The 12,908-nt window shown below is 41.5% G+C and overlaps 1 protein-coding gene across 1 annotated transcript in view; it reads left to right on the forward strand.

The window, feature by feature from the left end:
* MMP11 (matrix metallopeptidase 11) overlaps positions 1-9,407 on the forward strand; it is a 58,839-nt gene extending 49,432 nt beyond the window's left edge. The window contains exons 7-8 of the mRNA XM_073559163.1: positions 602-862; positions 5,885-9,407. Coding sequence (XP_073415264.1) covers positions 602-862; positions 5,885-6,024 — 401 coding nt within the window. The 3' untranslated portion in view covers positions 6,025-9,407. The remainder of the gene's footprint in view (positions 1-601; positions 863-5,884) is intronic.
* The last annotated feature ends 3,501 nt before the right edge of the window (positions 9,408-12,908 follow it).

Raw genomic sequence — 12,908 nt, forward strand, 5'->3', positions numbered from 1 at the left:
AAGGAGGTGTCTAGTTGGTTCCATATTTATTCTGCAGCAGGTCAATGACCCCAAGTATACAGCCAATGTTATTAAGAATTATCTTCGGTGTAAAGAAGAACAAGGTGCCCTGGAATTGATGATATGGCCTCCAGAGACATAGATCACAACATCATCAAGTCTGGGATTACACGAAGAGTCAAAAAAACGTGTAATTCCACATCAAAAGAATATCTGTGGCTAGTACCTCAAGAAGTTTGAAGCAACCCCTCCCTGCTCTGCGGAGTTCGTTCAAAAACTGGTGCAGGCATACACAGAAGAAATGAGCTGTTTCGAATGCCAAGGGTGGTCAGACCGAATATTAATTTGATTTAGATTTCACTTTTGTTCATTAACTTTTGTTCAGTGATAAAATTAAACTATTAAAACTGCTATTTTTAAAAGCATTCTTTTTGGCCTTCTTTTTCTTTTGCACAGGCCTATATCTTTTGTACAGTATTATGTATAGATTGATACTTGTATATTTTTTGTATGTAATTTGGATGTAGTGTGCATACAGCTACAGAAAATGGTAAGTAAAAGATTATATTTATATTATATATTTCTATCATTTCTTTTACAGGCTTAAAGTACTGGATATTTGATGGAAAATTACAAGCCACAGGCCCTTTCCAGATATCCGATCTTGGATTGTCTGTGCCTGATGTTCAAGCGGCACTTTTGTGGGGCACTAACAAGAGTAAGAAAACATACTTATTTAGAGGAGCAGAATATTGGCGATTCAATACTGAGACACGACGGATAGAAAATAGACACTCCAGAAGCATGAGTGATTGGAGAGGAGTGCCCACAAGCATAGATGCTGTCTTCCAGGATGAACATGGTGAGACTATATTATTTCCTAAAAAAGGAAGGGCATTGACCATAATTTCTATAGCATTATGCACTCAAATCCATCTTAAAGGAAAGCTGTCAGCATAGTTTCACACCCGAAACTATGTATATGCGCATGTAACTCTTTCACAGACAAGTCCAATAATACCTTTACATGGTCAATCCGGTCCTCCATTAATGAAAAATCATCATTTAAAATTATGCGAATGGATAGATCTGAACCCTCTGTCACTCCAGCTCTATTCCTTGCACAGCACCACCTCCTCCTGCTGCTTGAATGATGATTTCTTGGCGTGAAGTCACACACCACTGAGGCTCTCAGGCAGGAAGAGGGGAATAGAGCTGGTGTGAAAGAGTCTTCAGTTCTACCACAGTCCTTCATCCTCATTTACATATCAATTCAAATTCTGATTTCTCAGTAACTGAGGAATAGACTGTCCATATAAAGCTATTGCTGGACTTGTCTTTGAAAGAGTTACTATGATTATAAATAGTTTGCAGTTGGTGAAATCCAGCTGACAGGTTCAGATTTCCCTTAAAATCAGGCACAACAACATATTATAAGCTATCTCCAGTTACAGTAGTATTGGAATACTCATAAAAGAATTTTTAAGACCCCCATACACCCTAATAAAAGTTTTCAAACACATCATCTTCTGCGGGTTCCTAGCTCTCTCACAACAATTGAATATGAACAGCTGATTCTTTTCTTCTCCCAGTAAATAAGACGCCAGTGCTGTCTGGCAGCAGTTGTTGGGAAAAAATAGGTGTCAGCAGGGCCGGTATTAGACAAAGTGTGGCCCTGGGCAAAAATTTAAAGCGGGGCCCCAAATTCTCATTTACTCCACATCACGCAAAACCATTTTGGTTGTATTTACATGCGCTAAGTTCAGGCCGCTAAACGAGCGTGATTGACAATATTGAAGTTGTTCGATGCTTGTTTCCTGGCCTCTTTACACCAGCTGACGAAGAATGATGGGCACAGAATGATCACTAGTAGAACAGTCTGTCCCCATGCAGTATCATGTTATAAGCAGCAAATCTGAAGGTTACACCGGGCAGTGTGCTTTTTTTTCCAGCATAAACAATCCAATCACTAGATGAATAGGCAGCATTTTGCTTGTTTAGTATAATAAAGCCCATAGTCTTCCACATAGTGTAATGCCCCCCATAGTCCTCCATATAGTATAATGTGCCCCATAGTCCTCCATATAGTGTAATGTGCTCCATATCCCTCCATATACTTTAATACACTCCCCTTAGTCCAATACACTCCCCATAGTTCTCCATATAGTATAATGCACCCCCATTGTCCTCCACCTTGTATAATGCACCCCCATAGTCCTTCATATAGTACAATGCACTCCTCATAGTATAATGCACCCCATGTTTCTTCATATAGTCTAATGCATTCTCCATAGTCCTTGATACAGTATAATGCAGGTCCAATATAGTGCATATACTATAATGCACTCCTCGTGGTCTTTGCTAGAGTGCAATGCAGCCCCCATATAATTTAATGCAACTCATAGTCCTCAACAGAGTATAATGCAGCCCCCCTCAGAGTATAATGCAGCTCCCCTCATAGAGTATAGTGCAGCCCCTTTCAGAGTATAATGCAGCGCCTCCTCATAGAGTATAATGCAGCCCCCTCATAGAGTATACTGCAACACCCCTCATAGAGTACAGTCCAGTGCCACATCATAGAGTATAATGCAGCATCCCCTCAGAGCATAATGCAGTCCCCTACACACACAGTATAATGCAGCCCCCACACAGTATAATGCAGCCCCCTACACACACAGTATAATGCAACCCCCTACACACAGTATAATGCAGTCCCATCACACAGTAAAAAGCAGCCCCCCACACAGTATAAAGCAGCCCCCAAACAGTATAATGCAGCCCCCTACACACAGTATAATGCAGCCCTCTACACAAAGTATAATGCAGCCCCGACACACACAGTAAAAAGCAGCCCCCCTACACACACAGTATAATGCAGCCCCCACACACAGTATAATGCAGCCCCCACACAATATAATGCAGCCCCCACACACATAATATAATGCAGCCCCCATGCACACACAGTATAATGCAGCCCCCATGCACACACAGTATAATGCAGTCCCCCACACATACAGTATATTGCAGCCCCCTTCAGAGTATAATGCAGCGCCTCTTCATAGAGTATAATGCAGTCCCCTCATAGAGTATAATGCAGTGCCACATTAGAGTATAATGCAGCGACCCCTCAGAGTATAATGTAGCACTCCCTCAGAGCATAATGCAGCCCCTTACACACACGCACAATATAATGCAGCCCCTCCACACAGTATAATTCAGCCCCCCTACACACAGTATAATGCAGCCCCCCTACACACAATAAAATGCAGCCTCCCACACACAGTATAATGCAGCCCCCATGCACACAGTATAATGCAGCCCTCCACACACACAGTACAGTGCAGCTCTCCACACACACACATTATAATGCAGTCCCCCAACACACAGTATAATGCAGCCCCCTCTCCACACACATACACAGTATAATGCAGCCCCCCATACAGTATAATGCAGCTCCCACACACAGTATAATGCAGCCTTCCACACACAGTATAATGCAGTCCCCCAACACACAGTATAATGCAGCCTTCCACACACAGTATAATGCAGCACCCACGCACACACACAGTATAATGCAGTCCCCCCACACACAATATAACGCAGCCCTCCACACACACAAAGTATAATCCATCCCCCACACACAGTACAATGCAGCTCTCCACACACACATTATAATGCAGTCCCCCAACACACAGTATAATACAGCCCTCCACACACACACACAGTATAATGCAGACCCTCTACACACAGTATAATGCAGCCCCCCCACACACACAGTATAATTCAGCCCTCCACACAGTATAATCCATCCTCCCACACAGTACAATGCAGTCCCCCAACACACAGTATAATGCAGTCCCTCCCACACACAGTATAATGCAGCCCCTCATACACACAGTATAATGCAGCCCTCATATACAGTATAATGCAGCCCTCCGCACACAGTATAATGCAGCCCCCTCTACACACACAGTATAATCCAGCCCTCGACACACAGTATAATGCACCCCACACACACAGTATAATGCAACCCTCCACACACAGTATAATGCAGTCCTCACACACAGTATAATGTAGTCCCCCCCACACAGTATAATGTAGCCCTCCTACACATACACAGTATAATGCAGCCCCCCTACACACACAGTATAATGCAGCCCCCCTGCACACATAGTATAATGCAGCCCCCACGCACACAGAACAAAGCGCAAAATGCAGCCTCCCACATACAGTATAATGTAGCTCCACCACTCACACAGTGTAATGAAGCCCCCCATAATACAGAATAATGCATCCCCCACTACACACACACACAGTAGAATGCAGCTTCCCTACACACAATATAATGCAGACCCCCATGCACACACACAATAATGCTGCCACCCCACACACACACACACACACACACACACACACACACAGCATAATGCAGCCTACACACACGCACACAATAATGCAGCCCAATAGTCCAGCAGTATTACACACAGTATAATGCAAAACACACAATACTTACCTCTCACCTTTCACCGCTGCTCTGGCTTCTGCAGCTTATCTCATCAGCTCCACTGCTGACATAACATGACACACAATGACGTGACGTCATCACGCGCCCGCTGAGTCAGAAGCAGAGGAGGAGTGATGGGAGACGGAGCATCATCTCACGATCTGTCTTCCATCATTGCTCTCAGCTGTATCGGCGTCTGTGATGCCGATAAGTTGAATGTGCGATGCAGGGGGAGGCGGCACGACAACAAAACCCCTCTTACTCACGGGTCCCATAGCGGCCACGTGGTGGGTGGCTATTTGCGCACACCAAAGACTGGGGGCCCCTGGGATAGCGAGGGTTCTAGTCAGTTGCCTAATCTGCCTGCCCCTAACACCGTCCCTGGTTGTCAGAATAAATGGATGGCAGCAACACACTTTCAGCCTTGTGTCCAAAACTAAAGAGCATTTCCTGTCTCAATCTGCAATCAGTTTGATGTGAAGAGGGCTGGCTGACTGGTTCCTGTCGTTAATTAATATGGCTTACTTGGTCATTACGAAAAGGAAAGTGGCTTGGAAGTTCAGATTAGCCATCCATCCCATGCAGGAAACTCTTTTCTGTGTTGAGCATTAGCAGTATGCAGAGCTGTCTGAACCCAGAAGCACACCAACATCTATATTTGATAATACAACCACATTAGTTAGGTTTCCATATTCTTATTAAAAACATAACTGGACAATCATTTTAAACATTTTTCACTATTTTACAGTGATTAGTGCTAATATTCCAACTCTAAAAAAATGGATCAAAGTAATAACTATTATTTTATTGCTATTATGGACCAAATAAGGTATTTTGGTGTTTTAGGCCATTAAGGAAAATTGTGCTCCCAAAGCATAAAAACAGCTGTAAATTATAGTGATTATATCATTTTTAGAGGAGAGGTTAATTAAAACATCACTGATGACCTAAAGAAGTGAAATAGTGAATGGGATAATTTCTCAAATTAAGTATTTTATGTCCAGTTGTGTCCTCCCCTGCCCAGGAGCTGTGGTATGATCAGACCATGTCCCTGTACGGTCAGTCATTTATTACACAGTACACAGCAGGGGCACATGTATAAGATTATCTCAGCACAGGATCATTTTTTACACATCTAATTTTGGAACTTATTATTGTTCCAAAATCTACTGTTTAAAATGTACTTTGTTAATGGGACAACCCCTTAGAGGACCTGTACAGATGTGTTCATATGATCATTTAACCATCTCTTTGTGAGTCCTTCTACTGTATATAGTCCTACACGTATTTGGAATGATTACATATCACAGTTTCATAATGATTTTGTGCCGCCAGTCAGAAATATTTATTCACAATCAGCTTTACCGTGCTTGCTTGTAGGTTTTGCTTATTTCCTGCGGGGTCGATATTACTGGAAGTTTGATCCTGTACAAGTCCGTGTGCAGGAGGGTTATCCCCGCCTGATCAGTCAAGATTTCTTCAACTGCCCAGCGTCATCATCATCTGCCAACTCATTATGATGAAACCAACTGCACACAACCCTTTCTTTCACTACATACATGTATTTGTGCAGAGCACTGACATAACCCAAATGTATTTGCGAAGAGCACTGACATAAGACAAGTCCACGTTTTTTAATGGACTGCAGAGAGTAAAGCAAAGAACAGCATTTTCTGTCGCATCGACCAGTTGTGTGTTTTGTTGGACTGACGTATAAAGCAAGGTGATATAACTCCAGGTGCAGAGTAAGGCACATTGTAACCCTACCACATGCTTTTTTGGAAAAAAAATACATTATTGCCTTGTGCAAGTCATGTGATGGATTGCCAGGAAGCTTAGACTGCTTGTGTGTGCGAGATGAAAGGGACTCAGGAAACGATTCCAAAAACTGAAACATCGATTTTTGATTTCAGTCTTTTCCTTAGGGTTCGGTTGTGATTTCACAGCATCAGTGCTACTATCATCTAGACGTACTGTAACAATTTTATTGCAACACATAGAACCAATATTATTATATTATTGTGAAGAAACACAAAAGGCCACATATCACATCTGCAACTTGAAATCTATGTTTAACTCCTTACACTTTGCCGACATTGACGATTTTAACACGGTGTGCAACACTTACCTAGAGAGACGTTTTCTCTATCTTTTATTTAATGTATGTATCTGTACAGTAGCAATACGTCTTGCAGTGCTGGACACTGATCAAGAAAGGTTTGTAGCACACGTTTGCTAATTATTCTCACTATCTAGGAAGAATGGCTGTTCCCACAATGTTCTTTTAACATTTCTACTAATTAGATTTTTGTATTAGTGAAATTTTGTAACATAAACTAAAACTGCCATGATTTTATCAGTTCCAAATCATATAAATTTCATACCATGTTGAATTTCCAAGTTGTTATTCTACAGGCGAAATACAGGTAAGTTCTTTTAGGGTATGTGCACACGGTGCGGATTCTGCTGCGGATCCGCAGCGTTTCTGCAGCTGCAGGTCCGCAGCAGATTTAGGTGCGTTATACAGTACTATTGTTTTCAATGGTAAACTGGAAAACGCTGTGCACATGCTTCGGATTTTTCCGCGCGGTTTTGCTGTGGTTTACAATCCGCAGCATGTCAATTCTTTTGTGCAGAAACGCTGCGGTTTCACACCTCATCCATTATGAGGTGTAAAACCGCAGGCAAATCCGCAGATAAACCGCAGGACTTTATTCCTGCGGATTTATCTGCGGATTTTACTACAAAATCCGCAGAGCCAAAAAACTCCGTGTGCACATACCCTAAGATGGAAACTGCTGAATGTATCTGTGGATTTGCACAATTTTTTTGCGAGGATTTTGCCTGCGGATTTAATCTGTGGATTTACAAATCTCGTCTACACTCTGCAGGTATACTAAAGTGTAACCATCGTTTTCATTTCTATGTAAAAAAATAAGCAACTTTGTAATATATTTTATCAGAGAAATCTGCTTCTTTCTCTACCAGGACTGATCATTCATTTTCTAAATTTTCAGTTGATGGGTAAAATCTGTATTTAGTGAAAGCAGGCAGATATTTCATTACTGAGATAGGAGATGGCAGTTAGTACTGATAAAATTCTATGTAGCGGGGAGGCGGTGAAGGGGAAGAGAGAAGAGCTAGAAGCAGAGTTCCTTCCCTCCTCTGGTCTACATAGAATCTTATCAGTAGCAAGTTTCTTCTCCTATCTCAGTAAGGGGTGGTTCACATTGCGTTAGGGGGCCATGCGTTGAGCACATCTGTTACATAGCTGCACTAATGCTATGTAAGGGATGCGTTAACACACCCATTGGCCGCAATAATAGTAACGCATCCTAACGCATGCCAAAATCAGCATGCGTTAGCGATGAAACGTTACTTTATGGCGCACCCTCGAAAGCGGTCTGCATCGTTTTCTGGTACGTCGGGTCTATAGCACAGCGAACGGACGCGTTCGCTGTGCATAGACCTGTATGCCTAACGCATGATAGCAAAATGCTACCATGCGTTAGCGCATACCGTTAGCACTAGGGCACAAAAGATGTCAAAAATGACATCAGCATTAGAGCATCCGTTTAATGGATCCGTTAAACACATGCCCCTAACGCAATGTGAACTAAGCCTTACGTGTACAGAATTTACCGGTGAATTGAGAATTTTAAAAATGAACGATCAGTCCAGGAGGAGAAAGAAACAGATTGCTCTGATAAGATACATTACAAAGTTTTCTTGTTTTCATGTCTAATGTTAATTTTTTAAATACAAATTAAAACCACAGTTACCCTTTAAATATAGAAATTGACCTGCAGATTTTAAAATCTGCAACATGTAATTTTTTGGGGGCAGATTTTAATCTCCCTTTTTATGTAGCTGGGTGAAACCCACTGAGAATTACTTTGAAAAAAGCAGATTTTGCTACACATGTGGCCTTGCGGTATTGAATTTGAAGCAAAATTTGCTGAGTGTGGACCTATTCTACATGTCAAAGTTGTTGTGGCACTTGTAGAGATTTGTGAAGGTGTCAGCCTGGAAACACCCTATAAGTACATTTTTATCAGTGGTGGACAAGATGAATGTTGTAGTTTCAAAGGCAACCCCAAGCAACAAGGTGCTATATACACAGATTTTTCATGGATAGTCCATGGGAAGACCAGAACCCAGATAGAACTTAATAGTAAAAAAGGATATTAGCTTTCAAATTAAAAGGTAAGGGACTACGAACAGACTGCAAAATGAGTAATAAGGTGGTCAAAATATGAATGAAGATTGGAGCCTGACACTTTTTCTTTAACTCAAGGAACCACTAATATATTTAAAAATCCTTCTTTCAAGTCAAAGGTATCCATAGCCTTTAAAGCACCACTGTGGTGTTTTTTTGTTCACTTCACCACCGGAGCAGCTCCTTACTGAGCAGAAGTCAGAGATGACAGTCATTAGCTCTCGATGTAAGTTTGTGATAGCCTTGTTCTGGCGTCGTTCTTCCTTTCATAGACTTACATTGAGTAGTGACCTCCGGGTCGCCCCACTAACTATGGAGCGATCCGACAGGTGACAACCCGCAGAAAATCAAACAGAGTGGCACCAAGAAAAGGAGAAGACGGCAGCTGATATGTTTTTGACTAGGGGCAAGGAACATGCATTAGTAATATCACTCCAGTGGTGAAAAAAAAAATGCCAGAGTGGTGCTTTAAAGAAATTGTTTCATAAAGACAACCCTTATGCATATTCATTAGTAGGGCATCTGGATGTCATAGAGGAGAGGCCAGAATGGAAAGTCGTTCTAGCATTTCCCATTTTGACTTAGGAAGCCTTTACATTGTGATTTGTCACACGTTCGTTGGTTTCCTTGGGGCTTGATTCCAAACCTCCTGGAAAACACGCTTCGGACACATGCGCCAATGGGGCCATTAACTATAATGGTGCCGACAGAGTGAAAGTGCGCTCTGACGTGCATCATTTTCGGGTGTATACGCTTACTGAAGGCGGACACCCTGACACAGTCTACTACATCTGAGTGTCCGCCTCCAGTAGGTGTATATTCCCACAAATGATGCACAGCAGAGCACACGTTCACTCTGTTAGCGCCATTTTAGTCAATGGCCCCATTGGAGCTTACGCCTTAATCCCGTTTTACGAGGGGTTTGGACATTTGATAAAGTGGAATGTGAAAGCACCCTGACTCAAAACACTCTGTAGCCGCAGTAGAGAAAATTCTTAGCTGGCCACAGCTTCCATTGGCAAAATCATCAGCTTGTGAGCGGTGCCAAGACTGGAACCTGTGGCAATCAGCTGACCACCATGGTACCTACATTTTGAAAGGTTGTTGTATCTGATGACATAGGGCCTTTAGTCTCAGTGTGGCTACAGTACTGTCATTACCATCTTGACAGTATTTGTACATCCTCCAAGTATTAATACATTCTGTAATTTTTTTAAAGTGATCAGATAGCTTTTTATGATACTAAAACATGGGATTAAGGTGTTATTTTATCTGGTGTTTGTTTTACGCTGTCTTGGGCTCTATTCCTGGTAAGTTAATTAGGAAGCATGAGGAGCAAACATCTATGGCAAACTCAGGTTTTGGAAATGTAGCCAATTATCACTGCAATGTTTACCGATATGACTACTGTAATTGTTATTGGCACTACAGTTATGCTTCATATTAATCATTTGTAACAATAATTATCACAGTATTGAGACTCACATATACAATATCAATACAACATAACCCAACTACTGCCCTAGATTTCTAGTTTTGCAGGACAGTTTATAGGACACAGCAACTACTTCTCCTACACAAAGTAAAACTACCGTATATTGCAATAGACTGACTTTAAAGGAATTTTTTTAGAAAATACTTGTATTACCTGTTAATGGGATATGTCAAAACTATGAGAAGGCCCTCATTGGCCTGTTCCATGGGTAGTGAGATATTCCAGATGGTGAAGTTATGGTTTATAAGACTATAATTTTGGTTTTACTTTTACCGAGTGGTCTCTTTAAATGGGTTTTCTAGGAAAACAGTTTTGTTGTAAAAACGTGTCACGAATCGTTAAGAAATTTTGTAATGTGGACTCCATCAAAATTATTGTCAACATTGATGTCAACAATGATGTCAACAACTTTAGCCATCAATGTAACACCACCAGTGCTCTTGAAACAGTGGCGGACATAGAACGTGACATCAATAATGTCGACATATTCATTGTAGTAGTCATTAAGGAGACGCAAATCATGTGAAATGTACGGCACATGAACAGAGGCAGGAACAGAAAAGAGCTGGCGGGTATTTTGTGATCATAATCTCAGCAGCGGTAGCAATTTTGATAGAGTGTAAATCAGAAAATTGCTTAGAGCTGAATGGAGACACATTGTGACAATAAAAAGTTAATCTCGGAAAACCCGTGTAAGCACTGTAGAGCAAAAAAGACACATCCCAGCGAAGTAAAAATATATATAAGCACACTTACATATATGTTTTCACCTGGCTAACTAGAAATGAAACAAATATACAAAGCCAATAAAAAACCCCCACTACATAATATTTACTGTCCAGTGCAATGTCCGCCAAATAGGGTACAATGGACTCCTTTGGTTTTCTTCTAACCTGATTAGTCATTCTCTAAAGAAAACAATAATAAGAACTGTTAAATTGGGCATGGGATAGTTGTAGATGTTGCCCAGGAGAATACAAAAAGTTAGCAGGGGTTCTCCTCTGTTTTATGCATTGAGAATTATTGGTCCTCAAGCAAGCCTTAGCAGTGAAGATCAAGCACCAAGGGTGCTGTACAGTTACCATATATTTTCAGGTTAAGGGACTATTTAGGTATTTAGTACTTTTGAAAAAAATTCACACCCTTGTCAGTTCATATGCCTAACAGATAATTATTAGATACTAATTATTTACTGGTATATAAAAAGGTCCTTTCACCAGTACGAGCATGGTAATCTAGCCACATATGGGAGTAATAGCTGCAGAGCTGAGTAAAACAGTTTCTCTAAAATCTGAAAAGTGTTAATAATCTCTGCTTTATTCCCCTCACATTTTAATCACACACACCTCTTCAGTAAGACCAATGAGGAGATAAGCTACTGTGGGGGCGTGTTCTTTTTCTCTCCTGTATGTTGCTTATGATTGGTCAGTGTCACACAGGGTAAGACGTACACACCCCCAGAGAAAAATCTCTGCAGCCACTATACCTTATGGCTAGTTTAACATGCTAAATCTGGTAAAAGGTCCTCTGTAACAATATATATTTAAAAGGTCCCTGTACATTGTATCTCTCATAAATTGAGCCTTTATGCAGCATTTGTATTGTATATTGTTATTTAAATAACCATTGTGAACCTTTTATGCTTTATTGTATATAAAGTTTTTATATGATCTGTAATAAAATGTGTTTTATAGAAAGTTTGTGTCTATTTTACTGTAAATTGTAGCCAGTGTGATCTTTGGGTGCTACAGCTATACTTATGTGGTCTGGACAACATGCTCAGCATCAATTTTCTGCCATCTTCTGTCCCACACATGGTTACATACAACTCAAATCTTGAGAATGAGAAACAAATTGGAAAAAAAGAGCTCTAACAGCACCTGCCTATAGGTACTGTGGTGTAGTGACCACTGTGTCCGCTAGGGGGCGCTGTGTGAATGTCCCAGGACGAGAGTATAAGCATTTCCAGTGTCCTGATAGGTGTAGGATACTGAATGACCATTATGTATCTCAAGGTGGGTGGCCTTGGGATGCAGGCTCGAGTATTGATCAGCAGAGGTACTGCTGACGTTTCCGTTGCAATGTGTCAGGGAATCCTGTGTGTAATAGGACCTTTAGTGAGGTCATAGCAATGTGATCACCTGTGGGTGTGGTTATGGACCATATAAGGTATCTGAGGTTTGGTCACATGAGTGAATGCAGGGACCCAATTGGTCCATATGGAAGGTCTCGTGCAAAGAGATGTCTGTCTTCCTGACAGCACGTGTGGACGCTGTGTTTAATTGCTGCAAGTGCCTGAGAGTTCCTAGGGAGAGGGAATGAATGTCTGCAGCATGTAGAAGCAGCCATGAGGTAAAACCCTGACAGGGGATATAATTGTGAGGCTGAAAAGCCTGCGTATTGGACATTGCTAACAGAGTGAAGCTCCGTCATGGACGCTATGCCGTTTATATGAACTTTATGTTGCTGGTCATGGTTTATGATGCCTGAATAAACCGCATGAACTGTTATTGCTTTATGGAAAACCCGTGCCGGATGTAATTTATTGGCTGCCAAGCGAGTGTCCCCTATCTGAATAACAGCGCTACCTCACAGTACATACAGGTGAAAAGCAACATTCTTGACATAAATGATACCGAACCAAACCTAAACAACTAATTGTGGGACAATCTTAGTGCAGTCCTACGCAG

Source organism: Dendrobates tinctorius, unplaced genomic scaffold, assembly GCF_039654945.1.
Source record: "Dendrobates tinctorius isolate UK_male_01 unplaced genomic scaffold, ASM3965494v1 ptg000265l, whole genome shotgun sequence".
Taxonomy (NCBI): domain Eukaryota; kingdom Metazoa; phylum Chordata; class Amphibia; order Anura; family Dendrobatidae; genus Dendrobates; species Dendrobates tinctorius.